Source organism: Prunus mume, linkage group LG7 (genome assembly GCF_029339155.1).
Source record: "Prunus mume cultivar Tortuosa linkage group LG7, ASM2933915v1, whole genome shotgun sequence".
In the NCBI taxonomy this organism is placed as follows: domain Eukaryota; kingdom Viridiplantae; phylum Streptophyta; class Magnoliopsida; order Rosales; family Rosaceae; genus Prunus; species Prunus mume.
Window position 1 is genome coordinate 18,689,741 of NC_142704.1, and position 27,790 is coordinate 18,717,530.

A 27,790-nucleotide genomic window follows, 5' to 3' on the forward strand; every position below is an offset into this window, starting at 1 on the left:
TTAAGCTAAATTATGGCCAAGGACAAACCAAAAGAAGCAAACACAAACTAAAGCTAAACCATAACTGAAATCCAAACATAACACTCGACGTAAAAATCCAAAACAAATCAAAATCATCCCTTTATCAAAAATATTTAAGAGTCAGCAGACTAAGTCCTAACTCATAAACTATTGTTTTATGATGGATATACAAAAGTGACAACATGTATATGTGCCACACTCTGAGCTTCCCAGCCAGCTAAAGACAATATTTCTGATCATCTGTCTAATACAGTTGGATTCCACATACATTGATGGGGTCACTTATATTAGATAGGTGGTCAGCAACATGGTCGATAAATATGATGCAAATAGCATTATTATGTTCTTTTTCTTGTTTTAGGCCGTGAAATTCAGTTTTGTTTTTATAGTAATAGCATGCGGGTGGAAGAGATGAGCAATTATAAACGAACTAGAAAAAAGAAAAAGAAAAAGATGCAAGATAAGTTGGGAAAGAGAATTAGAGGTGGTAACCTAACAATCCCATTGCTCTATCTGGCATGCTTAAACCTCTGTCCTATTTGATCTTCGTCTAATTAAGAATTTTAACAGACATGCATCACACTGATGTCCTTTTAATCTTTGATTAATTAACTTCTATTTTGTTTTTTCGATTTGTCTTAATTTCTATTGTGGTAAATTAGATTTGTCCGCCCATTTCTACACACGAGTATATGCTCAATGTGTGACAAAATCAAGCTAGCTAGGTTACAGGTGTCATTTCAAAAAAAAAAAAAATTCTGTATGAGCAATGATCCATCCATATCGATAAATAGACTATATTATTATTATTTTTATATGAAATAATTTAAATATGGTGCCACATCATTCAATCAAGAGCTCCAAGACAAATCATAGAAATCACAAATATACCACCACTTTTCTCTTCTATCAATGCAAAGGTCTTTGCTATGACCTCCCACCATAAAAAGGCCACAAGCCCTGCCCCAGATTGTGCCACAGTTCCTCCCTCTTTGTATATAATTCACTAACACTTTTTGGCCTAAAGGAGAGCAACCAAATTAGAAATATTAAATAGAACAGCTTGTGCAGAGCTCCAAACTATGAGTAATTGTACCCTCCCAGAAACACAAGAGAAACTGACCCTCCCAGATGCCTGGGACTTCAAGGGCCGCCCCGCTGAGCGCTCCAAGACTGGCGGCTGGACGGCGGCCGCCATGATTCTAGGTCTACATACATAGCTACCCTACTCTCTCTTTTTATGCGACCCCCCCATGGTTCTTTGCTCTTATCTTTGATCTCTTTGATTCTCAGGTGGAGAGGCTTGTGAGAGGCTAACAACGCTAGGAATTGCTGTTAACCTGGTGACTTATTTGACTGGAACCATGCACTTGGGCAATGCTACCTCTGCTAATACCGTCACCAATTTTCTTGGTACTTCCTTCATGCTCTGCTTGCTCGGCGGTTTTGTGGCCGATACCTTTCTTGGCAGGTAATTAATTTTCTAATTGGTTTCACATTTTGATTTTGACATTGGCTCACTTCCATCACTTTTGGTGTTTGGTGTGCGCTTTTTCAATTTCCTTACAATGATTGATGGTTTAATTAATTTCACATTTTGATTGAGTAATTCTAAAGGGGGGACAATTTTTCAAACTTGATGAGATCTAGTCATTTGTTGTTAATTAATGGTCCGCTGATATAACATGAAAATGTGGCCTTTCTAACATTAATTTTCCTGTTTCGACAGATACCTAACCATCGCTATATTTGCCTCCATCCAAGCAATGGTAAACTCACCTTACATTATCACTAAAATTAATACGCAATTACGTATCTCATACAAGTTTGATTCTTACTTTTTTCTCCTCTCTAATTCTATAAAGAAAAAAAATGATTTAATTCAGATATAATTATTTGGTTAAATTCATTAGTTTGGGGAACTTGCTCTCTAGTACAACAACACAAAGCCATTTGGATGTGATGGACACACTATTACATGGTGATATTAATTCATATATTATAATATAAGTGGACAACAAATGTCATAAATTTTAGAATATAATATCAATAAATACATAATATATTATAACATAAGTGAATTAGTAACATTACGTCAGATTCATACCAAAGAATTTCTCACAAGCACTCGCTTTCTACCTTACTTCTTTGCTTGTCAAATTCTTTTTCCTTTCTTAATTACTTGTTTTGGTTAATAGGGCGTGACAATATTGACAATCTCAACCACAGTCCCCAGCCTCCGACCCCCAAAATGCACCGCGGACACTGGCACACCTTGCATCCCAGCAAGCGGCAAGCAACTCATGGTTCTCTACATAGCCCTCTACCTGACAGCCCTGGGCACCGGCGGCCTAAAATCGAGCGTTTCAGGCTTCGGCTCAGACCAATTTGATGAGTCAGACAAACAAGAAAGAAGACAAATGACAAACTTCTTCAACTGGTTCTTCTTCTTCATAAGCATAGGCTCACTTGCCGCAGTCACCGTTCTTGTCTACATACAAGACAACTTGGGGAGGCGATGGGGCTATGGAATATGCGTCTGTGCAATTGTGCTTGGCCTCATTGTGTTCTTGTCAGGAACAAGACGGTACCGTTTCAAGAAACTGGTGGGCAGCCCTTTGACTCAGATATCGGGGGTGTTTGTGGCGGCGTGGAGGAAGAGGAACATGGAGTTGCCCTCCGACATGTCGTTTTTGTACAACATTGATGACATTGATGATGGACTCAAGAAGAAGAAGAAGCAGAAGTTGCCTCATAGCAAGCAGTTCCGGTTAGTGTCCTAATTCCTACGTTAACTACTTTAACTGCATTAACTGTTTTTTTTTTTTTCTTTTTTTTATTACAGTTTAATTGGCATTCATTTAAGAACTCACTCGACCATATACAACAATATAACGCTAGAGTAATCAAATTTATTTACTAAAAATAATTTACTATGCTAAGTCCTTACGTTTTAATAATAAACAATGTTTGAAGTAGACTCGTATTGGTGAAACTGAAATTCAGCGTATCAACCTTTTTCCACGGCCATAGTCAAATTTTAGGTAGAGAGAGAGTGTGACAAAGCAGGGGGAGGCTTATCAATCGAAGATAGGCTGGGTGATTTTATTTTATTTTTCCCAAGCTAGATACATATTAAATTATAGATTTATTCTCTAATGTTAAATACATGTGGTGGTGTGGTGCTGTATATAAAATTTAATTTAATTTGATTTAGAAATTAAGAATGAAAAGCATATATTCACGAGGGTTGGGGCCAGACTGTCCTGGAAATCGGTCATCACGCTTCTTGTCTTGGACTTGGATGATTGAATCTTCTTAGTTATCACCTTCCCCCAGCAATATGAAAATGATATGAGCCTGCCTGCTTGCCTGCCTTGCTCCATCAGTCACGGACATACTTGCTTTATGTATTCCACTGCATCTGCCTCTGCATCTTTGGCCACATACTCTATTATTTCTAAATCACCCACTTTTTCAAATCTTTTCCTCTATATATATACACTACCTTTGACCACACTTGTCTCACAAACTGGCACAAAAGAACAAATCCCTGAAACTACAAAAACAAAAATCATCATGTGACTCACAAGGTTTCCCTTGTGCCTCACATGACCATGTTTCTAAAATGGTGTGTTATTATTGGGAAATGTTGCCTCTCTTTCTTTTCTTTTTGTTTTTCCTAAAGTTCCTATGTATGTATGCACCTAGAAAAATGTTTGTTTTCATTTTGAACTTATGAACATGTGTCTGCTTGACAACTTGAAAGTTCTTAACTAGACGTTTTCTGCTGCTCAACATGTCACATGACATAAAAGTTCCCACTTTATAAAGTTTAACTGGACAGTACCTGCTACTCAACCTGTCACATGACATGAAAGTTCCCAACGAAAGTTATTCTCAAACTAATAAGAGAAACTATGCTGAGACAAAAACATGATCACTACGTCATCCATGGAAACGAAACTAATTTGTTGGTTTCTTCTTGTGCAGTTTCTTGGATAAGGCAGCAATCAAGGACCCCAAAACAACAAGCGGTACAACCATGATCATAAACAAGTGGAGCTTATCAACCCTAACCGATGTTGAAGAAGTAAAATTGATTATCAGAATGTTGCCAATTTGGGCCACCACAATCATATTTTGGACTGTCTACGCTCAAATGACCACATTCTCAGTGTCACAAGCAACCTCCATGGACCGCCACATTGGAAAATCATTTCAAATCCCACCTGCCTCCCTCACAGCTTTCTTTGTAGGCAGCATTCTCTTGACAGTCCCAGTATACGACCGGCTCATCGTCCCCAATGCAAGAAAAGCCCTAAAAAACCCACAAGGACTAACCCCATTGCAACGCATAGGGGTTGGCCTAGTTTTCTCAATCTTTGCAATGGTAGCAGCAGCTCTCACAGAAGTCAAGCGCTTGAACACCGCAAGATCACATGGCTTGACCGACAATCCAACGGCTGAGATCCCACTAAGTGTTTTCTGGCTGGTCCCACAGTTTTTCTTTGTGGGGTCTGGGGAGGCCTTCACATATATTGGGCAGCTTGACTTCTTCCTCAGGGAGTGCCCTAAGGGGATGAAGACTATGAGCACAGGCTTGTTCTTGAGCACTCTTTCATTGGGGTTCTTCTTTAGCTCTCTATTGGTCACTATTGTGCATAAGATTACAGGGCACAGTAAGCCATGGCTGGCAGACAATCTCAACCAAGGGAAGCTTTATGATTTCTATTGGCTTTTGGCACTTCTGAGTGCTTTGAATTTGGTGATCTATTTGTTTTGTGCCAATTGGTATGTTTACAAGGACAAGAGGCTTGCTGAGGAGGGCATAGAATTGGAGGAACCAGAGATTTGTGCCCATGCATAATTATCTGGTTTTTACTCCTCTTTTTTTTTTTTTTTTTTCTTTGTTCTTTAACCTAAGCTTGTAATCTTTTATGTACAAAAAGAAAGAAAATAAGAAATGAAGAATCATTAAAGCTTGTTAATGATCACACCATTTTCTTTCACAAGTCTTAAAATCTAGTTTGAATATATATATATATATATATAATATTAAAAATATTATATAATATAAAAAAACAGAACCATCAAGGCAATGCAGGGGACATTACTACCATTATTTTGGATCAAATTGATGTGATGTCCCTTGACTTATATAGAGATCGCATTATCAATTGCGATATAATATGATCAAAGAATAACAATAATACATACCATGCAAAGCCGTGGGCAACACGTCTCTGTCTCGAGCCTGGGAGGCATCCTTGTCTAAGCCACATCATTTATCCAAAAGATTCAACTCCATTCTATTAGGGCCCAGTTCCAACTCAACTCCATTCAAAATCACTATTTCAAAGTTGTAATAACAAAGTAACTATAAAAAGTAAATTAAAGGTTAATCACAATTATGATCAATCTTAAGTTATTTTTCACTTCCGAATGAGAGTTAAGTCAGTTAGCCCAAAGCAGTGTGCCCGTCTCTTGCACCCAAGATGAACCCCCTCCCTCTACAGTAGAATCTTTAGAACATCGTCTTGTCACTTTGGTATCTGTTGGTTTATGTGCACAGCTATCACGCATATAGTTCTTTTAGTTATATTATTATACATTCCTTCCTCGCTCAATTCTAATCTCTTACCCATCTTCCTCTCTGCTTTTTTAATTTTTTCCAAAAACGAAGTAACAAGCCATTAGAGTAATGTACAAAAAAAATCCAGAAACTTTGGTACATTACCTTTCAAACTGAAATCAAATTTCAGGTATTTTATCACATAACTCAAGTTGATGAGTATGCGTATCAATATCACAAAGAATTCGAACTGAGATTCAGTTTAATCCTCACCGAATTCAAATCGATGAAGTTCGTAGCAAGAACACTTGTATAATAATTGCCAGACCAAAGCTATTACATAACTGAATGATGACAAATTACATTTTTCTTTTTATTACTAAAGAAAATACAAATAAATATGAAAATGCTTAACCAATGGTTAGCACCCAAAGAAGAGAAAGATAAACAAACTACAACATGTGTGAGAGTGAGAAAAGGAGAGAGATTAGATAAGTAAACTAATATCCCATGACACTGACAATGATAACATTACAAGGATACATAAGACTACAATCTAACCATCATCAACTTACAGTCAAACGCGAGAGAGGATTCTTCTTTAAAATACACCAACTCAGGAAACGCCAAGCTAAGTTTTACACAGCTTTGACTCCGGCCATCTCAACACGTTTTATTTTTCCTGCATTATCAGAAAAATTACTTAGTTAACAACATTTTAGTGAATTGGTAGAATTAATTCATATATGGCTACCACCATAAACTTTATATAAATATATATATATATTGCAATTTTAAGAATGTACCAACATAGCTTTCCAGACAGTACACACCTGAATCATAATCATGACCCTTCTAATGTTTCATCAAGGCCTTCACTAAATTCACCAAAAATGTCTGGACATTCATCCCATTTTCCCTGCTTCCGTGTTTCCCAATAGCCACCAACGTAGCGGAAAGGTCCATCTTCACCTTCTCTCTGGAACCATCTAGGTTTCCACCCATTTTCTTGTAGTTTCCTCGACTGTGCGTTGAATATATTCAAAGATCACCATCAACATTAATAATCATACAATAATATTTCGGTTGCATCATATGCCATCTCCATGTGAATATCCACATATTTATTCCAGTCTATACACTGAAAATATTAATAAACATTTTACGTTCAAAATCAAATGGATGAATCAAATAACTTTCTCAAACTGCTCTTCAAATCTTACAGAGCTCAGTAATTTATTGCAAAGGAGTAAAATGAGGGAAGAGGAAAACCATGCATTTTTTGTCATGTTGGAAGACAAAGTTGCTGAAGTCCTTTGAAACAAATTCCAATATTGACCAAAGAGTAGTAACTTCTTAAATACCAGAAATATAAAGTCTCTCACAACTTTATAGGGGAGGGACATGCAATCTATAAATGCCGGACTCCAACATGAAGGCTGTTTGATAGACAGGATTTACTCTAGTTGGTAAGTGACTTGAATCAGCATTTGGTTTGAATATGGTATGGTATGGTATTTGAATTTGATGACAAAGTATAGGGGTGCAATAAATTCTTAAATTGGAACATCATAGAAAAACCAAATACAAAGACCACGGCGAAAATATGAATAGCAGATTACCTTCCACACATACAACTTAAAACCGGCAAGAAGAATATCAGCCATTGAAGCTGGCATGTAGGAATGTCTGTGTGCATGTGACCAAAAAGACAGGGAAAGATGCCAAACATACCATTCTTTGCCTTTTCTCCAACCGCTGTTTCTCTGCATTTGCTTTTTCATATTCTCCATTCTCCAAATGCCGCTGGTCCGGCCTGAGCCTGGAATCCGTGGGTGGTAGCTTCTCCTTAATCCGTGATCAAATACCCGGGATCAGACAAAGCTATAAAAAACAATTAGAGATGCATAAGAGGAAAATGAAAATGCATATGAAACATTTGATGTAATCATGTCTACCTGCAGTCCAGGTGTTAGCTCGTTCAGTGTGATTGCGAATGAAGTTAAGTTATACCGTGTGACGTTAGGAGGTTTACTACTTTTCCACAACAACGAAGCATCTGAAGGATTTGGCTTGCCACTGCCATCACCATTAACATAATGTATGCTTTCATCCCACTTCCCAAATAGCGTAGCAACCTTTTTCCCCATCACATCTTCCACAACTCCATGGACCTATGTGGATGTAGAGTTGCCATTAATCCAACAATTATGTTCAAACAAAAATTCTCATATTAAAGAAAGAAAATGGTTCTATCCTGAAGAGCGTCACAATATAGGCCCACATAGATGTGAGTTGAAAAGGGCAGTGACAATGTTTCAACATTCTTTACAGCATATAAACATCATTCTCTACGCATATTAAAACATCATTCAGGGCCTACAAATACAAAATGCACCACTAACCTGGTGAGGATTTCGGTCAAGAATTGATTGCTCTTTGAACTTCAGTTTGCATGAATGCTGACGATTACCCCGTATATGCATTGTACCATGGTGATCGCAGTATACTTTACCAAGAATAAGATTATATATACTTGTTGTGACCTATTACAAGACATGAAGATGTTTAAGCATAATTGTAGGCTTGTAGCATACATAAAGAAAAGGCAAGAAAATGATTCCAATGAGCAGTCAGTTTGCGGCATAAACACAATTACACATCAAAGCACACCTTGCTCCACTGGAAAATTTCACCATCGTCAAACTCCAAGCTCAGAACTCCAACAGGGTCAAGCTGAATTGATCGCCCCCAAAATTTTGTGCGGATATTGCTGTCAGCCCAGAACTTCCACCCTCTACCTTCACAGTGGCAGGCAATGAGTGTTGGGTGGTGACTAACCTGTTTCAAGTAAAAATTTATTGACATATTTTGGAATGAGTAGGTTCGTATTTTTGGAAAAATAATACATTTATAAAACCACTGAAAGAATATCAAGAAAAGTTATAGCCTTTGCTTGCCTATATCAAGTTCTTAAAAAACACTGACATTTGTTGAGTAATTTCCCTTTTCAATAGGCTAGGAAATATTAATAAACTTTCAAAGTCCTTTAAGTGAGAATATTTATGGTCCAAGTAGCATTTTATCTGTGATAAATAAGAACTGTAAACTCAGACATTATAGCTACCCCTTTTAACACGAGTGGCAATTTCATTTCCATTTTTATTTTTTTTTGCTTCCTCCTCGGAGGACTTAAGCCCAAGCCAACTTATCATATTTCTACTTTTCACTTCTCACAGTTTCTATGAAATGGTTCATTATTTGATGTGCTTTTCATTGTCAAAAACTTTGTATTGCAGTTTCTTTTCCAAAATTCAGGAGTCTTTTCAGAAGTTATATGCTTGTCACAAGTTGATTCATATCTCAACCTCAATTTTCAGTTATCCGGCCTTATTTTCAAGTAAAGTTCAATATACCAATTGCTCCTATATTTTACTCCCTCACCTTTTCAGAGAAGAAACGAATTCCTTTATCAGGATAGTCAGCTTCATAAGTTTCGCCTAACAAAGGATTGAATGGCTTGCAGTGCCTTGCTACAGACGATGCATATCCAGAAACCGCAAATGCAGCAACATTTAGAACCCTTTGGAGACTATTTCCCTGATAAGATAAACAAAGATAAGCATACACTATGACAGCAATTTATGATAATTTAAGAAGCCTCCTTAATCTTACCATCTTCCCATACTCAAATGCCCGATCTAAAAGATACGAGTACTCCAAGTCCTCACAACACTTTTGAAGAGACGATATTGGCTCGTTAAAGTACACAGGGAGGCAAACTCGAGTGAGATCCTTTCCCACGTTGTCTTTGATCATAGACCAAAGGCTGACCCCTTTCTCCTTCTCAACTGGAGTGGGAAGCTCTTTTCGCCTTTCAATGTGTGGGTATCTATAACCAGGAACTTCCTTCTCAGTTTGCATCTCCTCAACATTATCAAATTGACTTCGAGGCTCACGGTGCTTATTAGTGTTATTTACAACTCCTTTCATAGACCCACAACCTAAGTTTGGTTCAGTAAAATATTCTTTTGTGTCATGAAATGACATTTCATCTTCATCTGACACTTCCTCAAGCTCTTGTTTCTCAATATCATCAGATGATTCAGTTGTGCTGCACTCTAAAAACCATAATAGATGTTACTACAAAATCGTATATGCTATGAAGCATGATAAAAGATAATGCTCTGGGATAGCAGATATTTTGAGTATTTAAGCTTTGAAAGACAAAAAAGCTACAAAGTGAGAACAAAAAAATGATGATTTCCATTGACCATTATAGTCTTCATAATTATATTAGCCACTTTTGTATCAAATGAAAAACAACAAGCAACAAAACTAACCATTCAAATGGGTAACCAGTTGGCATTATAAATCTTATCAACAATGTATGCATCATCAAGTCAATTCTAATGTTGAAGAGAGGTCGGCAAATTTTTTTATTAAAGAATGGATCTTCAATGGATTAGTTTAAAACATAAGGGAATTTATAGTTCCACTCTAAGTGTAGTCAAACTCTAACAACATCTCATGGAGATCCTTAGTTTAGGCCTGACCCAATCAATTGTGTACTCAAGAATAACTACTTTTTTTGATCAAGGAAAGTGTATTGTATTTAGAAATAGAAAATGAAAGAATATATAAGAAAGTGGATAGAGCTAACATAAACTGTGTACCACTATATTTTCCCTGTCCCAAACTGGAAAACTCATGCTTCGTCAATTGGTATTCACCATCATGAACCCCAGAGGCATCAGCTTCATAATTAGCTGCCTGCATATGCAAAAGTAATAGGCTTAAATTTAATGCATAACGAATACAATTGTAACATAAAAAGATGGGAGGTCACTCGATAATGAACCATTATTAAAAAACCATTGTAATGCTTTCATATATATGGAACTGACAACCCAAATACCATAAAGAATAGGAATATCTTATGAGAATTGCATTCAAGAAACTCAAGACAATGCTCTAACAAATTACCTAAATGGGAAATGATTGAAGAAGAAAAAAGAACATCCAAAAGGGTCTTGACAATTTTGGTTATGACATCTCTCTCGCTCATAATATCAAAGTAGTTTATATTAAACAAAAGTTTAGAATGATTTAAGCCCAGCAGAGCTTGTTAATCAGGACCAGTCCTTGAAAAAAAAATCTGCTCTTGAAAGCTGGAATCAATCTTACTTGCATGTATTTAAGGTAGCCTAAGAATTTAAAAAATTGTTATCAAGTCAGAAAGCATGTCAAAGCTTGCTAATTTAATCTTTACATGTCCACTAATTAGTGTGTTCATATAGTAACGTTCTCTTGTTAGTGGGAAAGGAGTATATCTATCTGCCTAGCTTTGTTAGATTTCCTCCAATGCAATCTACAGAAATTCCACGGATCCCTCGGTGGATAAGTCCAACGACTCAGCAGCAGTGTGGACTTGGGTATCCTGTCTGGTGGATCTGATCAATTGTTAGTGACATGCTTATAGCTTTAAATGCTTTGTGCCATCGAGCTACCAAGATAAGCTTTACTGTTGATTGGCAGGTCCCACACCGTGGGATCCACTTCAGCCAACGCATACTGATGCTAGCTTTCTTCCTCAACTAGTTGAGGAAACGGAAATTATGATCCTTATGTGCTGTTAGACACAATAAATAAGTGCATTTAATGGCATGCATCTGTTCTATGAGGTATGCAATTCCACTGACCAGAAAAAGTAAAATCAAGTATAATGGTTTAATTGGTTGAGATATCGATTTCACAATAGGCAGTCAAGAAAAGTAACTATGAAATTTGCACAACCAAATTGAAAATATAGACTAAAAAGATAAGAAAAAAATGCAGTCCTAAGGCGTGAGAAAATTCCTTCATAACAAGAACAAAGATTTAGTTCATTGGATTTCAGGAGTAACTTCCAACTTCCAATCAGGAGGGAGACTGTTTATTACTTCAAAGAACTAGGAGAACAAAAGGACTAAGATGGAAGTTGGAGCTGAGAGAAAAGGCAAGATGGTCTATGACTAGATATCATGTGCAACTTAAAATTAACTTTGGGAAAATGTAGTAAGAACTAGTTACCTCCAACTGCCGTAGTGTGTCGAGTAAATTGGATCGTTCTTCACAGAGAACCTTATACTGTCCTTGTATTTGAGAAAATTCAGAGAGCATTATCTGCTCGCAATCCTGTACAAGGTTCTCACCGGTTCCCTCTTCAAGTAGGCGTTTTTTCAGTCTTTCAGTCGAAATAGATAAATCAGTTTGTACAAGGGAGAGACTATCATTCAAGGATCTAAGCGGAAATAGACTCCGAGTTGAGACCAAAGCTTGTAGCCAAGCTGCCCGATCACTCTTTGAATTAGTTCTTAAATGAAGGGTCTTTGTAGCAGTAAATATGTAAAACTTCCGATCATCAGACTTGCTTTCTCTGAAGGATGAGATCTGCTAAATAAAGAGAAAGAAACATGTCTTTAGATTACGCAAGAAACATGAAGTATTGACGTTCAATGTTCAAAACAAATACAAATTTCATTACAATAGCATTCATTCAAAGAGCAAAAGTCAATGGTAAAGAAATGAAAAAATATATATATCATCAATGCAGATAACATAAGGCCCTGAAAAGAAAAGCAGCTGATACCCAGAAAAGAATTCATTAGCCTGAACTCAGCCCATCCACCTTCATTCTTCAGCCCACCAGAAAATAACCCAGGTAAGAGAAAACCACTTCAAGCTCCTAATTAATGACACCAACAATGTAATGAAAACGAGATCATGCCATTTCCGTTTCAAAACCCAAAGCAGAAACTCTACCCAAAACTCCCCTTCGGTTTATCACTGTAGAGAAAAATCCTCATCATGGACTTTGAGCATATCCACTCATAATTATAAAACCCAGCTTTGAAAGGGACTAAGAATATGCTTAGAAGTTAAAATAAATTCTTTTTCCCGATTTAAAAAAAGTGGTTGCATACATCTCAACCTTGGAAAGGGCAAAAGCCACCTAATGGCCTCAAAGTCTTCACATTGTTAATATAAGCCACTGAAAATGAAACCCATTGTTCAACCTTCAAATATACAATAAAATAAAACTTGAAAGCAGCCCCTAACTTGTGAACTCAACCCACGCCAAGTCAAAAGGAAACAAACAAGTGACAACCAAAACCCAGCAAAACACAGAATCCCACTTCCATATTTCAGAAAAAACACCATCCCCACCGTCCGATAACTGCTCTCTTTCAGTGTTTTCTTTATTAAAAAAAAAAAGTTCTCAAAGTCACGTCTGCCCTTTCAATATCTGTTACGAAGGCCTTAAAAGTAAGTTTTTAAAAAAAAAAAACCAAACCTTGTTTTCTTCTCTTCTTTTGGGCGCTTTTTAAACTGAAATTACACTAGGATGGGACGTGAAATTTTGAGAAAGAAAAAACTGACGTGAATCAGAGAGCTGAACGCTCAAATGAGAGCTTGAATCCAACGAATAAAAATCCAGCACCGATGTGACCACGGGATAATACCTAGGCCTACGATGTATCCTATCAAGCCCATGCCCACCTGCTGATGTGACCCACTTCACACTAACAACCAGTTAAACTGTTAAAAAACACAGAGCACGAAACGTGAAAATTGAAATTGAAAATCACAAAACCCAGAAAAAGAGAGAAACCCAGAACACGACGAACAATGCGACGAACCAACGGTTCATACCCAGTTCCCGCTCAGATAACAAAGCCTAGTTATATTTCTTGCAGATTCACAATCAGACCCCAAATTTTTTAAAATAAATTAAAAATTAAAAAAAAGAAACAGAGAGAGAGAGAGAGAGAGACAAAAGAGAGAACGGATAACGTTTTTGGTAAAAGTTTGAATCAAGGTTCCTCCCCCATATTAGAAAGCGTTACTGAAATAGCGCCAAAAAGAGAGCTCCAGCATTTCCCGATTGCAACATTGTTGCTCTAAAACCGATCGCAGCGAATTATGAAGACGAAGACGAAAACAAAACGAACCGTTTCGGTGCGTACATTTACCTTGAGGTGGACGATTCCAACAGTTTTTGGGGGCTTATTGTTCCGTCTCCCCGTGCCGCTGTCAATCCTCGAAAGGCGGTGAGTGGAGATCTCACCGATGAGTCGAACGTCGTCGTTTGGCGTCAAGAGGCTGAGCGTTTCGGGGCGCCGAATCTTGGCGTAGGAGAGGAAGCCGTTTCGGAGAAGAAACCACCTGGATCTCCACCCCTTGCTGTAATTGGTCCACTTGTGGAGAACTCCGGCGACGGTGGTCTCAGATCCCGCCTGCCGGCCGGAGGCATTGGTATCAGATCCGAGCGGCGCCGTCGCCAGACTCGCCGGAAGGCTACGGGTCCGGGAGAGAGAGATCTCCGGCGACTGGTCGCCGAGTCCCGCGCTCTCCAGCGTGATGCAGCAGAGCGGGTGCATCTCCTTGACTCGCATTTCGGCCAACCAAAACGACGTCGCGAAAATCGCAATGCAAAAGGAAACGAAACGATTACAAGCGATAACCGTTCACCGATTGTTAATTCCCCATTCTTTCATGCGCTGAAGAGAAAACTGCAACAGACGAAGAAGAAGAAGATTAATAACAACAATTAATAAATATACGCAGCGTCAAGTTGCGTCAATCAAAATCGAAATTAATTACGAGAAATGAAAATGCAGGCATGCATATGTCGATCATCATCATCAAAAAACATGAAAATTGATTTTAGGCTACTGAAACTGAGAGAGAGAGAGAGAGAGAGAGAAGGCTCCTCTGCTTTCTCTCTCTATATCTCGGTTAGAGACCGAACCTGGGGAGAGTGGAGAGCTCTGAAACTGAGAGAGATTCGGGAAGAGGAGAGAGAGAGAGAGAGAGAGAGAGAGAGAGAGAGTGTGTGTGTGATTGTGTGTGTATGAAAGAGTAGAGGATTATTATAATGAGGACCGAGAAGAGCTGCTTCTTCTTTTCTTTTCTTTTCTTTTCTTTTTTCTTTTTATTTATTTATTTATTTATTATTTTTAATAATTATATTTGTTTGGCTTGGATTGATGGCAAAGTATTTATATAGAATAAGTTGGGAAGGGAAGGAGGGTTTGGTGTCTATATTTGGTGCGTATAAAGAGCAGTGGGTGTGAGACTGAGACTGAGAGTCTGTCTGAGACTGTGAGAGAGAGAGAGGGAGAAAGTAATTATGGTGGCAAAATAGTAATTAAATGCATTGGGAAACATATTTCCAAGCTGGATTCTACTACTTACTTCTCCTTCTTCCTACTCTGTCTGTTTAATCCTCTTTTGCTTTGGACATAGAAGAAGAAGAGAGGGGGAGATCTTTTATTTCTCGCGAGATGATTGCAACTATATCGGAAAATTCACGCGTGGACGGTGGACGGTGGATGTGGGCTGTTGGCGTGGCGGCGATCGGGGGGAAGGGAACTGAGAATTGGGAACCGGGAAATGGGTAATGGGAGGAACAGAAAATACAGATGCTGAAAGGGGTGTTATTAATATCCATTTACTGTAGTAATTATCATCTGTTTTTTCTTTTTTTTTTTTTTCCAGAGATAAATGAAAATTATCAAGTTCGGTCAAAGTTTTTAGGCCCTACCTATCCTGTTTAATCACTCGCTGTTTATCAATATTTTTGGTAGCCCAAGTTCAGTGGTTTCCCTCCACATGGCATATTCCCATCCGACCCTTGGGAGATTTCTAGAGGGAAAGAAAAAATGATACAAATATTGAAATAAATTATATAAATAATTATATTTGGGATTGGTTACAGATAAAAATTGGTAACTCTTTTTTTTTTTTTTTTGGCCTCAAAGTTTAAAGAAAAGAAGGTTGCACAACATAATCTGAGACTTTGATATGTATGATTTTAAGATCCGTAGAGGTATATTCTTTGTAGTTTACCTTATATTAAAAAGAACGATATAATCTGATAATGTTACAGAAAAATATTGGAAAAGAGGTTTGTTTTTATTTTGGTCAAAGGTAAACTTGGTTAGAGAAATGAAGTTAGGACAGAAATTGTTTGTTCCAATAAGAACAGTGGATTAAAGGCCAAAAAGAAACAAAAAGATTAGTACCTAACTGAGACATTACGGTATGATTCATTCCATGATTTGATTCATTATCAATCTTCTCAATCTAACTTTCTTTTTTATCCCCAACTCACTGTGCGTTACTTTCCATCGATTGGATTACTTGAATGAACCAAAGAAAATAAATAAATGGCATTAGAGAAAGACCTTTTTAAAGAGGCAAGTGGCACAAGAAAAAAATTGTATTCCATTTCTAAATTTATTTTTCTTTTTTTTAATACAAGCGATAGTCTAAACTATTATTATGTCGTGGGAATTCAAATATGAGACTTCAGTACGCAAGTCAATGTCATTTTTAGGCTAAATTTATTTCTTAAATCAGAGATAATTGATTAAAAAAATAGCGAGATAGATTCATGTTAACATGTTCTATTCAAATCAGTTTCCTAACTTTTAACCAATTTTTTTTTCTTTAATTTTAATATATTGTTGTGAAGAATGTTATTGCACTATCGACCATAAACAGTTTACCATTGTTGAAACAACCAAATCAAATGAAGCCATCAACAGAGGGATTCCAAAACTCAAATCCTCTATGTAAAAAAAAAAAAAAAGTGTTGGAAAAAGGAGAGAATGGAAAGACAAAGACACGTGAGAAGAAAAGAGTGAAAGAAATGTTAAAGAATTCAGAAAAACCATAATGAAGACAAATGTATCTCTTTAAGGGAAAAGACACTTCCTCAAACATATAAATCCTATTTCAATAACAAACTAATAGTTCCTTTTATTTATTTGATTAACTAGTAATTTAGTAATATTTGATAAACCAATTAAAACCAATTATCGGAGAGCAAGGCTATTTGACAAGTGTCAAAATCTCATTGGTTATTGGAGAGCAAGGCTGGCCTCCTTAAAACCAATGAGATTTTGACACTTGTCAAATTTCGACAATATTGACAAAATTTCAATAAAAAAGAATCAAATAAAATAAAAATTGACACGTGTCAAAAACACATTGGTTGTAAGAGAAGAGCTCCTTCCTAATTTTAAGGAGCCTAACTTTTTCCTACATCATATACATTCCTATACTATAGTTATATACATAAGGACTACTTACCTCCTTGCCGGTAAGAAAATATTCCTCCTTCCTGCTAATTACAATTTGACACATATAAAAAAATAATTCAACAAAAACACAACAACAAAATAAAAAAAATTATCACACACGTCACACTAAATATTCCTCATTCCTGCAAATTACAGTTTGACACATATGCAAAAAAAATTCATCAAAAACACAACTACAAAATAAAAAAAAATTATCACACACGTCACACTGCTATTAGAGCAAGTCCGGCGCTCACCCAAACTGGGCAAAAGACCCCCAGCCCAACTCCTCCTCCAGCAGAAAGAGCTCGCAATGGCTGGGTCCCACCAGCCCGGCAGGCCCAAGGGCAACTTTCGCAGGCTTGGCCAGGGATCTTGACGTCGAGGAAAAAAATTCAAAAAATTATAAAATTCAATTTTTTTAAAAAACCAAAAATTATGGATATTTTCCCTATAAATACATAACAATTTTATTCGCTTTCCTTATAAATACATAACAATTTTATATTTTGTTGCATATATTTTTTTTTTCTTGCCCTTGACTTGCCTTATACTTTGCCCTCATGGGTGGAACCACAAATGCAAAGGTGACACTATTCACGTGAATAGTTGCAGCTTGCCCTTGCCTTAGACTTAGCCCTTGTGGGTGGAGATGCTTTTAGAAGCAAAAGGCCTTCATGGAAGCAAAAGGGTACATGATTCCATAATACTTGTAAAATATATTATTCTTGGTGTTAATTAGCCTGTTAATAGTTGGTTTGCATGGTCGTTAGATAGAAACCCATCAAGCAATCAAATCAAATCAAAGTTCAAATCTAACTAATTAATGTAACTAATTAGTCTAACCATAATCAATGTGCCGTCCCTTTTACTCATTTTGATATGACCATTCCTTTGGTACGAGCCTATACACCAAAATGATAAAGTAGCAAGACTAGCTTAGGTTGTCGATTAGAAGAAAAGATGAATAATGACTTCCACTTCACCCAAAAACAACAAAAAAGATGGTGACTTCCACAAATTCATTTTCGTAAACCTTGTACAAATTTACATTAGTCGTTTGACTTTACAAAAAAGAGTTGTAGATGTGACAAACTTAAAAAAAGTGATATAACTGTATTGTAATTTTCACTTCACATAATTAGTACCGCACGCTTGTTAGACTATGAATTAGAATCATTGCGGATAAGTACAGCAAAGATTTGAAGATATCATTCCACGTGAAATGCGATTAAAAAGTAACTTGAAGATCTCCTAAAGAGATTTGCATTACAAAAAAATTACTAGAGAACTAGGAAACCCTAACACTAGACTACGCGTGATTAACAATTCCTAATTAATCAACTGTCTCCATATATATTTGTTAAATGATGTTAAACACAAATTTACTAACAAATCAATAGAGATTTGTGAATAGAACAGTAAAAGGGTGGGTGATGGGGGGGGGGCCCTTAGAAGCAGCAATGGGGTTGCCCATCTGGAACCCTCTTAGGCTTAGGAGGTTTTAGTCAATGACAGCTGCTGGATACAGCTATTAAAAGAAAGATTATTACTGTTCACTTCTTCTTTAGATTGATTATTCTTTCACAATCCTAGGAGCAGTGTAGGAAGCTTCAGTCCCCTGCTCATAGGAGCTGCTATTTCTATCAATTGCCAACCACATTGATTTATTTCAAGAAATTGACACGAAGAAAGATAATGATAGATTAGGATCAAGACGTTTGGGACTGTTTTCTAAGAAAGTATTTATGCTCATAAGCGCTTATAACAAAAGTATTTTTATTATAAAAATTTTGAATTTAAGCGCTTCTATAATGATCTAAAAACTCTTATAAACTTTTTTATCGCTTTTAACTATTTTAGAAGCACTCACAAACATGCGTACTCGTATAATTGAACACATGATTCAGTTTACCTTTCTATTTAATTTTCATCAATGACTTTCTATTTTTGGCTGAGGATAAAAAAAGAATTTATATCTTTCTTACCTTTCAATTAAAGTGACCAACAAATGATTTGAACATGCATGGCCGCAACTTGGTGTGGCAAATCCAAGAAGCGTGGCCGCGACTTTAGGTTGGTTTGGTCCACTCTGCTTCACACTTTTCTAGTTCTTTCAGTGTCATGCGTTTAGCTTCATGTAAATTTATTTATTTACTTTTGATCAGAAATAGGGTGATTATAATTTATAATTCTCAACTACCCACGATTAGCACTGTTGATTATATAATAAAATTATAATGATTACTGGCTTCTTTTATCACCCTCTCCATAATCATAGCATATGATTTAAACTCTAATAAACTTTTAAATGAAAAGATTTAGTAAATATATATATATATATATATATATATATACTTTTGTAAGTTCTTTTTATTTTATTAGCTATTAGATTTCCTGAATTGAAATTCTTGAGTAGTCTACTTCTGGTTGAATTATGAATTCTCTAACATATTAAAGCCAATGAGCATGGGGTTTATAGTGATTAATGTTTGTGCAAATAATCTCACGGGAGAATATTCGCTTCTAGATCCTTCAACCTTCGATCTTTCTTCTCTCTCTTCCTCGATTCCTGTAAAACAGATTGGAGTAAATAGACCACACCCGGGGGGTATTGGCCAAAGACCCTCTGATGCCTAAGTTAGTTCAAGTGTTTGTAGAAAAACAATAGCTAAGCAAAGGGTACGGAGTAGTGTTTATGTAGGGTGTGAACCGGGTGGCCTGAGCCGTGTGTGGTGGCCGGAGCCACGTGGAGAAAATATGGAGAGTGGAGAGGGAGAAAGAGCTTCGGGTATTTTTCTCGGGTATAAGGAGTAGGTTTAGATGTACCTTGAATGATGAATGAAGTCATCTATTTATAGGAGCCTCGGGGCTAGGGTTTCGTAGAGAATATGCTAAGTTTATTCTCTACCCAAATTCATAGGGATCGAGTCGGACTGAGATAATATCTGATTTAATGATATTATCTCTTTTTATGGAGATAATATCTGAATTAAATGATATTATCTCTTTTTATGAAGATAATATATGAGATAATGACATTATCTTCTCTTTATTAGGATAATATCTTAATTAATGACATTATCTTATTAAATAAAGATAATATCATTTAATTAATATATTTATCCCAATTAATTAATTGGCCAGATAAACTGGTTCAATTAATTAATTAAAAGAGATAATCTTCTTTTCCACGTGGCGTGCTGTGATTGGAGACGAAAATATCTGCTCCCACAAATGCCCCACTTCTGCGTGACACCGTGTGGCATGTAGGAGATGAAATTATTTTTTTCGGGCTCTCCAACTGAGTTTGGGCTTTCTTCTGTGTGTTGGACTCCTTTTGCATATCGGATTCTCAATTGGTGTAGGCTTCTGACTGTTGTTGGAGTTGGATTCCCAGTAGGAAAGAGCTTGAGATTCCTTCTTGACCCGGGTTGTCCAACTTGTATAAATACAGGGCTTCTCTTCACTCTTTCTTACATCGCAAACTTAACTTCTCTACTTTCTAGCTTGAGAAAGATATTGGAGAATTTTGTACTGCTTGTCGAAGAGAGGAGTTGCCGTGCATCCTAAAGTAAGTCGAGTCTGCTGAGCGACGATCAGGAGGAAGTTGGTGGACTGCCCCCTGCTAAGGATGTCGATAGATGGAAGCGGATGGTCCGAGCCTTGATGATTTGCCTGCTGGACATGAGGAGTGTTTTGCTAAACTCCCCTAAAAGAGGAAGGCTGATGTCAGTCTTCGAGAGCTCAAGCCTGATGAGTTTGGAGATCGTGATATGCTCCGTAAAGTAGTCCGTGCGCGATCTAGCTCACTTGTTGAGAGGCAAAGAGATGCGGATGCTCCTTTTCGAAATTTGAGTCGTTTGTACCAGTCGAAGATTGGAAGTCGATCTGGGCAGTCTGCTCATCCATCCAACCATCATGTTTCAACTGTTGAGTCACGAGCAGTCAAGCATGGAGTGGATTCATCGTCGCCAATTCCTTTGGAAGTGAGGTTGACAGAGGCTAAGAAAGCAAGAGAGTTATTTGCCTGGGCGAAGGGCTCTTCTGCAACGTCGACAGCGATCCCAAGGTGGACAAGTCCACCCTTGCAGAGGATGCCGGCGTGTCCGATGCTCAAGACGAACTTTCAGAAAGTCCATCCACTTGTGTTGAGTGGTTCATCAAATCCGTCAGGCTGACGATTTTGGTACTTTCCCAAATCTTTCCTTGGAAAAACAAAAGGAAGCAACATTTCTTCTCCTTCAAAAAGGAGGTGGGGCAGACGTGGAGGATCAGCGGTGGAGCTGCGAGAGTGTGGTGATCGACAGACAAGTGGCTGCGGATCGGGATCTCCTGCTGGCGTCTCGAAGTAGATGAAGACTTCTTTATCTCTTTTTAGCTTTTGTAGTCTGCTTTCTCATTTAGAGTAATTGGTCTTACCTGACCGTCTTCTTTTTGTTGAACTTTGGCCGGTTGGTCACTTTACTAAGGAAACTTCAGTTATTTTTTCAACTTCAATTTGCATAGTGTTTTGTGAACTGCTTGAGTGTTTCTAGGTTGAGGCATGTTTTGCCTACGTCCGAAAACGTGTCGATGAGGGTGGCCCGTTTATCCTATGTCCGGAGACGTGTCGATGAGAGTGACCCGTTTGGCCTACGTCCGAGATGTGTCGATGATAGTGGCCCGTTTGGCCTACGTATGGAGACGTGTCGATGAAAGTGACCCGTTTGGCCTACGTCCGAAGACGTGTCGATGTGTGTGATCCGTTTGGTCTACGTCCGAGACATGTCGGCGATAGTGGCCCGCTTGGCCTACGTCGGGACGTGTCGATGATAGTGGCACGTTTGGCCTACGTCCGGAGACGTGTCAATGTGTGACCCGTTTGGCCTACGTCCGGAGACGTGTCGATGATAGTGGCCCGTTTGGCCTACGTCCGGGGACGTGTCGATGTGTGTGACCTATTTGACCTACGTCCGAAGACGTGTCGATGATAGTGGCCCGTTTGGCCTACGTCCGGGGACCTGTCGATGTGTGTGATCTGTTTGACCTACGTCCGGAGACTTGTCGATAATAGTGGCCCGTTTGGCCTACGTCCGAGAAGTGTCGATGAGAGTGACCCGTTTAGCCTACGTCCAAAGGCGTGTCGATGTGTGTGACCCGTTTGGTCTACGTCCGGAGACATGTCGGCGATAGTGGCCCGTTTGACCTACGTTTGGGGACGTGTCGATGATAATGGCCCGTTTGGCCTACGTCCGAAGACGTGTCGATGTGTGACCCGTTTGGCCTACGTCCGAAGACGTGTCGATGATAGTGGCCCGTTTGGCCTACGTCCGGGGACGTGTCGATGTGTGTGACCCGTTTGGCCTACGTCGAGACGTGTCAATGAAAGTGACCCGTTTGGCCTACGTCCGAAGACGTGTTGATGTGTGTGACCCGTTTGGTCTACATCCGGAGACATGTCGATGATAGTGACCCGTTTGGCCTACGTCCGAAGACGTGTCGATGTGTGTGACCCGTTTGGCCTACGTCCGGAGACGTGTCGATGTGTGTGGCCCGTTTGGCCTACGTCCGGAGACGTGTCGATGATGGTGACCCGTTTGGCCTACGTTCAAAGACGTGTCGATGAGTGCATGAGTAACATCAAAAGTAACTTGTCTTCAATGAAGGTGAGGAAGGCTTGGTCGCCTGCTTAGAGCCGAGCTGATAAGTGAAGAGCTTCATGGATAGTACCCTTGGAGGTGATGGGTATTTCATTGTCTTACAACTTCATTCCATTGAAAGATGATGAAAGGTTCGTCTTCCACAACTTGGTAGCTAGTGAAGGCTTAGGAGACGGAAGTCGCCTGCTTGATCTTTCTCTTTTGCCCCCTGGTGGTCAGTCTGGGCTTTTGGAGTAAGCTAGGATCGTGTTGATCCATATGACCTTTTTCGTGGAGGTTCATCGTTAGATGCGTCACAATCCTTGATTTGCTGGATAGCCCTCCTTACGATGGATTCCGTGCAATGGCCGTCTCTGACTAGATCTTTAAGGTGCCTTTTCCAGGCGAAGCAGTCGTTTGTGTAATGACCATGCCCTTCATGGAATGTGCAGTATCTACTAGTATCCTTCTTGGTTGGGTTTCCCTTTAAAGGCAATGGTTTCTTCAACCAAGGCATGTCTTTTACTTGGGCCAAGATCTGGTGTATCGGGATAGTGAACTTGGTGTAGCTCTCCGCTGCTGAAGCACCTTCCGAGGTGTGATCTGTGCTTGCCGTTCTCTTGGCTTACCTGCTCAGCTACTTGATCAGCCTTCTTCGTAGTGATCCGGTCGTCGTCCCATAGTGCGTAGCGCTCTGCTATAGCGAAGACTTCTACCAGTGTTTGGCGAAGATAAATGGTCAGCTCGCGATACGACTCACATTCAATTGGCAACCCCCTCTTGAAGGCAGAGGACGCAATTTGGTCATCACATCCTACAATGTTTGCCCTCTCCACTTTGAACCTCTTGATGTAGTCTCGCATGGATTCATTGGTACTTCTTGTGCAAGTTGAACAGATGGTCAGGATTCTTCTTGATTGACCGATAAGAAGTGTATTCTTTAGTGAAGACATAAGCAAGCTCCTTGAAGCTGCTGATCGACCCGGATGGCAGGGTGTGGAACCAGTCCTGAGCTGCTCCTTGCAAAGTCATTGCAAACACCTTGCACATTAGCGCGTCTTCGGCTTTGTAGAGGATCATAAGGCTCTTAAAATGCTTCAGATGGCTTTCGGGATCGGAATCGCCTTTGAAGCATGTAAAAGAGGGCGTTGAGAATCGTTTCGGGGGAGCAGCCTGCTCAATTTCGACGGTGAAAGGTGATGAGTTTGCTCGGTCTACCTCAACACGTAGTGCATCTTCGAAATTTCCACCAATCTTTAAGTCTTGAAGTCGATTATTCACAAGCTTCTCAACGTCTTCCGCACACATGGCTAGTCGGTCACGTTGATGACCTTTACGATTTGGGTGAGACCGAGTAACTTCCTCGTTGGTATGCAAGGGTTAATCTTCTCGTCTGCGCTGCCTAGGCGGCATGTTGGTGGACCTTGCTTGGGAGAGATTTTCTGTAACTTGGCGATGAGAATTGGTTCTTCGAAGCGGTCAGTGGAGTGCCTTTCTTCACGGTCCTCATTGTGCGGGTTACCAAGTTGACCTCCTTGGGGGCCTAACCTTTCGTGAATATTTCTCTGCGAGCGGGTAGCGGAGCACCTCTCTTCATGATCCGATTGCGGCGATTGTCGGTTTGACCTCCCGGAATCTAGCCTTTCATGAACATTTCCTGCGGGCCCAGGCGAGCGCAAACGTCAAGTCGTGGGCCGAGTCTTTCTCGCACGTTGCTTTGTGTGTGGCTTGCAGATGCTTGTGACATGCCGGCAAGCTGATCACGTTGTTGTCTCTCTCCTTGTCTGCCCATTCCTGCTCAACCTGCTTGGTACCCATCGAGCTGCCGATAGGTGCGTTCATCCATCATTCTCTCTTCGCCCGGTTGTCCAAGGTCAAGGTTTTGAACCAAGTTTATTTGGTGGAGTTTGGTCGTCCATCCTCTGAGCTAGCTGGTCAACTCTCATATTAAGATCTGCTTGACTTCGTGGATCGGGAGGAGAGAAGTATGTGGAGCCCAATTACACATGGGCTAGGGTTTCATTGGATCTGTATGCAGGAGCATGTGTCGAGCGTGGAGGCAATGGAGGGAATGCTTGAAGTTGCTCCAAGACCGGGCCTAAGTCAGTGGTGGTAACGAGCCCACCTTGATGGGAGGTTCCACCATGCTTGGTGGCGGTGCCACGAAGGTTGCTAGATCCGACAACGGGTCTGGTAGGTGGCACGGTGGTAAGAGGTGGTGGTGCCACTATGTCGATCGCGAGATCGTAGGTGGAGTGGCTTTGGGTCGTCGCGGGTTTAGCCATCGCGACGGTTTTGCTTCTCGTGGGCTTGCTTCCAACCATAGTTGTTTGGAAGGCTTCGGTGGATTGGACAATAGGAGGAACGAATTCCTTGAGCACGCGTTGAGTATAACTCGTGCTCTCAATGAAAGCACCAAATGTTTGTGCAAATAATCTCACGGGAGAATATTCGCTTCTAGATCCTTCAACCTTCGATCTTCCTTCTCTCTCTTCCTCGATTCCTGTAAAACAGATTGGAGTAAATAGACCACACCCGGGGGGTGTTGGCCAAAGGCCCTCCGATGCCTAAGTTAGTTCAAAGTGTTTGTAGAAAAATAATAGCTAAGCAAAGGGTACGGAGTAGTGTTTATGTAGGGTGTGAACCGGGCGGCCGGAGCCGTGTGTGGTGGCCGGAGCCATATGGAGAAAATATGGAGAGTGGAGAGGGAGAAAGAGCTTCGGGTATTTTTCTCGGGTATAAGGAGTAGGTTTAGATGTACCTTGAATGATGAATGAAGTCATCTATTTATAGGAGCCTCGGGGCTAGGGTTTCATAGAGAATATGCTAAGTTTATTCTCTACCCAAATTCATAGGGATCGAGTCAGACTGAGATAATATCTGATTTAATGATATTATCTCTTTTTATGGAGATAATATCTGAATTAAATGATATTATCTCTTTTTATGAAGATAATATATGAGATAATGACATTATCTTCTCTTTATTAGGATAATATCTTAATTAATGATATTATCTTATTAAATAAAGATAATATCATTTAATTAAGATATTTATCCAAATTAATTAATTGGCCAGATAAACTGGTTCAATTAATTAATTAAAAGATATAATCTTCTTTTCCACGTGGCGTGCTGTGATTGGAGACGAAAATATTTGCTTCCACAATTAAGAACAGTTATTCCCGAAATTCTGAGTTCGAATTCCCATCATTTCATATCACTTGTATTAAAAAAAAAAAATTAAGAAGTCAATAAATCCTTTAAAATTCACAAGTGATTTAATTGTATATATGAAATGTGTTGCATCCTGAAAAGGGGCCCATTGGCCTTGTACGTTGCTCTACCCACGCTGTAATGGTTATGTTTTGATGGTTACAAACCATGAACATTGAAACCAACGATGATATTTGTCTTGAATTCTTTTAATGTCTAAACCAATGTTTCTATAGATTGAATTGTCGTTTGGCATCGTCTAGTGAATCAAATCAAGATTAAAAAATAACAAGTTTGAGAGATAAATGTTATTTTTTCAATACAAGCGATTGGAAGAGTTAGGTTTACGCAAATATTCATTAGGTGATTGGGTGTTTCGAACCTCTGAAATATATACATGTCTCGAAGTCTTGATGTATAAGTTTTTTACAAGTTCTGATTTAAAGTTTGAAAAACAAAAAACAAAAATCAATATGAACACACACCACAAATGCATATATAGTTCATCAAATAAAAACCTGACAAAAAATGTGAGAGAGTGAAAGCAAATCAAATCAGAAGCAAGCAAGCAATAGCAAGCACTCAACCCCAAAAATAATGGTGTCATCTCTTTGTGAGACCAAAGCTATCTTCTTTGTTATCTCTTAGTCATGTGTCTCTGTATTAAGGGTATGTCTTAATACCCCCATTATTTTTGCTGCGGGCCCCCACAAGGGCTCTTAAGCTTAAGATAGTCCTAATCACAAGTCGCTTCACGCATGATCTTAAAGCTTAAAACAAACAAACAAAACTCCTACTTCTCTACATGTATTTTCAAGTACATTTTCATCAACTTTATAATATTCCTCTTCTTTTTCTTTTTTTCTTTCTTCTTTCTTTCTTCTTCATGCTTTTGGTTGGAGGGGGCACTTTGATTTGAACTGATTGACATGTAAACCAAACAATACTCTTGTTTTAATTCCGCAACCTATATTTATATATGTATTCTATATAAGGCATGGATGATGCATTAGATAATTATTGGTGTAAATAATGAAAGTCGTGGGAGGAGTTGTTGAGGGTGTGGGGATTGTATGGGGGGATCCACATGGTCGTGTGTTTACGGGAGAGGAGAGCGGCTTAACCAGTGATAGCACAAGCTAGCATAAAAACACCCTTCTAATGAGAATAGGATTGTTTTGCTATTTGCGGCCAATAACGCAATTATATGTGAGAAAATTATCCCATCTATCATCGTGTTATTGACCAGTAATAGCAAAAAGTGTTATAAAAAATAGAATAGTTGTAATAACCCGTAATGAACTTCTAATTATCAAATTATATATATATATATATTATTGTTATACTGTCAATTTGAATCAGACATTATCGATTGTTATATTTGTCCTAATTAATGTAGACAACTAGTCCAATATGTGGTAGCTTTAATTAGGTTGGTAAATTGCCTTTTTCTTTTTTCTTTCCATCTGGGTTATATATGACCTTTCTAAAAGTGGCCTGCAAATGGATATCGTCTTTATATGCACCTTAAATTAGTATCTAGTAAACTTGGAAAATAGCTTTTGTTTGTGTATCTGGAGGCAAGCAGCGTGGGAGCATCATTTCCAAGTTGTATGGGATGGTGTAATGAATCTATCAACTAATTATTTAATTAAGCTTTAATCTACAATTACAACAAGTTTTATGCACGGTATGTTGGGTATCTAATGATGCTAGTAAGTAGTGCCACCCAGATGGTTTGCAGCACATAATGTTACAGTTATTTTTTTTTCCCTTTTTATACGAGTGATATAGGGGGAAGGGAATTCGAATACAGTACTTTGAGCGTAAAAAAACTGCTCTAACCCCTTGAATTACAAAACTACCTTTCAATTTTAGTGTCACTTTTAATATTCCCCCTCCCCCTTCCCATTCCTTTATTGAAGAAAAGTTTATAAGTGATAATCTAAACTATAAAGCGATGAAGATTTCTCACACATACACTATAGAGATGCCAACTTCTCCTTATATTTAATATACACAAACTGCACAAAACTGCATCAACATCACTCGTGTCGTGTCACATTCTACCTTTTGCAAATCACGGAGAGGGAGCATTTACTTCTTTAACAACTAACATTCTGGTATATTAGCTAATTGAACTTCCCTTGGATCTGGCAGGACTGTTTGCTGGTTTATAGATATACTTTTTTCCTCTAACAAATGAGGAGAAAGCAATTCATACA

General features: G+C 38.8%; 2 protein-coding genes across 21 annotated transcripts; one reads left to right on the forward strand and one right to left on the reverse strand.

Moving 5' to 3' along the window:
* The first annotated feature begins 939 nt into the window (after positions 1–939).
* Positions 940–5,012, forward strand: NRT1.1 (nitrate transporter 1.1). The gene is made up of 5 exons (XM_008240345.2): positions 940–1,227; positions 1,315–1,492; positions 1,751–1,790; positions 2,220–2,791; positions 4,015–5,012. The coding sequence occupies exons 1-5, from the start codon at positions 1,104–1,106 to the stop codon at positions 4,889–4,891; spliced, it is 1,791 nt and encodes a 596-aa protein (XP_008238567.2). The 5' UTR covers positions 940–1,103; the 3' UTR covers positions 4,892–5,012.
* An 845-nt stretch (positions 5,013–5,857) lies between these two features.
* Positions 5,858–15,031, reverse strand: LOC103337196 (oxysterol-binding protein-related protein 2A). 20 transcript variants are annotated; one of them, XR_016128483.1, is made up of 12 exons: positions 14,391–15,031; positions 13,606–14,151; positions 11,669–12,031; positions 10,260–10,369; positions 9,272–9,710; positions 9,041–9,196; positions 8,270–8,437; positions 8,002–8,142; positions 7,555–7,770; positions 7,331–7,480; positions 6,430–6,620; positions 5,858–6,278 (listed from the first exon to the last, which is right to left on the reverse strand). XR_016128483.1 is itself a non-coding variant. In XM_089055680.1 (12 exons), the coding sequence occupies exons 2-11, from the start codon at positions 14,032–14,034 to the stop codon at positions 6,441–6,443; spliced, it is 2,322 nt and encodes a 773-aa protein (XP_088911806.1). In that variant the 5' UTR covers positions 14,035–14,151; positions 14,391–15,029; the 3' UTR covers positions 5,858–6,278; positions 6,430–6,440. The 20 variants fall into 20 exon arrangements, 15 of the variants coding, with proteins under 15 accessions (XP_088911806.1, XP_008238569.2, XP_008238568.2 ...); XR_016128486.1 differs by having other exon boundaries at positions 9,272–9,717; positions 10,273–10,369; positions 13,612–14,151; positions 14,391–15,030; XR_016128485.1 differs by having other exon boundaries at positions 9,272–9,717; positions 10,273–10,369; positions 11,669–12,028; positions 14,391–15,030.
* Positions 15,032–27,790: the final 12,759 nt, after the last annotated feature.

What these genes read in the sequence shown, in the direction of transcription:
- NRT1.1 (XM_008240345.2), top strand. Translation starts at nt 1,104, where the DNA reads ATGAGTAATTGTACCCTCCCAGAAACACAAGAGAAACTGACCCTCCCA. An exon ending in GCCGATACCTTTCTTGGCAG is followed by an intron (nt 1,493 to 1,750) that starts GTAATTAATTTT and finishes CTGTTTCGACAG; the next exon opens with ATACCTAACCATCGCTATAT. An exon ending in TTGCCTCCATCCAAGCAATG is followed by an intron (nt 1,791 to 2,219) that starts GTAAACTCACCT and finishes TTTGGTTAATAG; the next exon opens with GGCGTGACAATATTGACAAT.
- LOC103337196 (XM_089055680.1), bottom strand. Translation starts at nt 14,034, where the DNA reads ATGCGAGTCAAGGAGATGCACCCGCTCTGCTGCATCACGCTGGAGAGC. An exon ending in AAATTTTCCAGTGGAGCAAG is followed by an intron (nt 8,143 to 8,269) that starts GTGTGCTTTGAT and finishes GTCTTGTAATAG; the next exon opens with GTCACAACAAGTATATATAA. An exon ending in AGCTAACACCTGGACTGCAG is followed by an intron (nt 7,451 to 7,554) that starts GTAGACATGATT and finishes ATTTGATCACGG; the next exon opens with ATTAAGGAGAAGCTACCACC.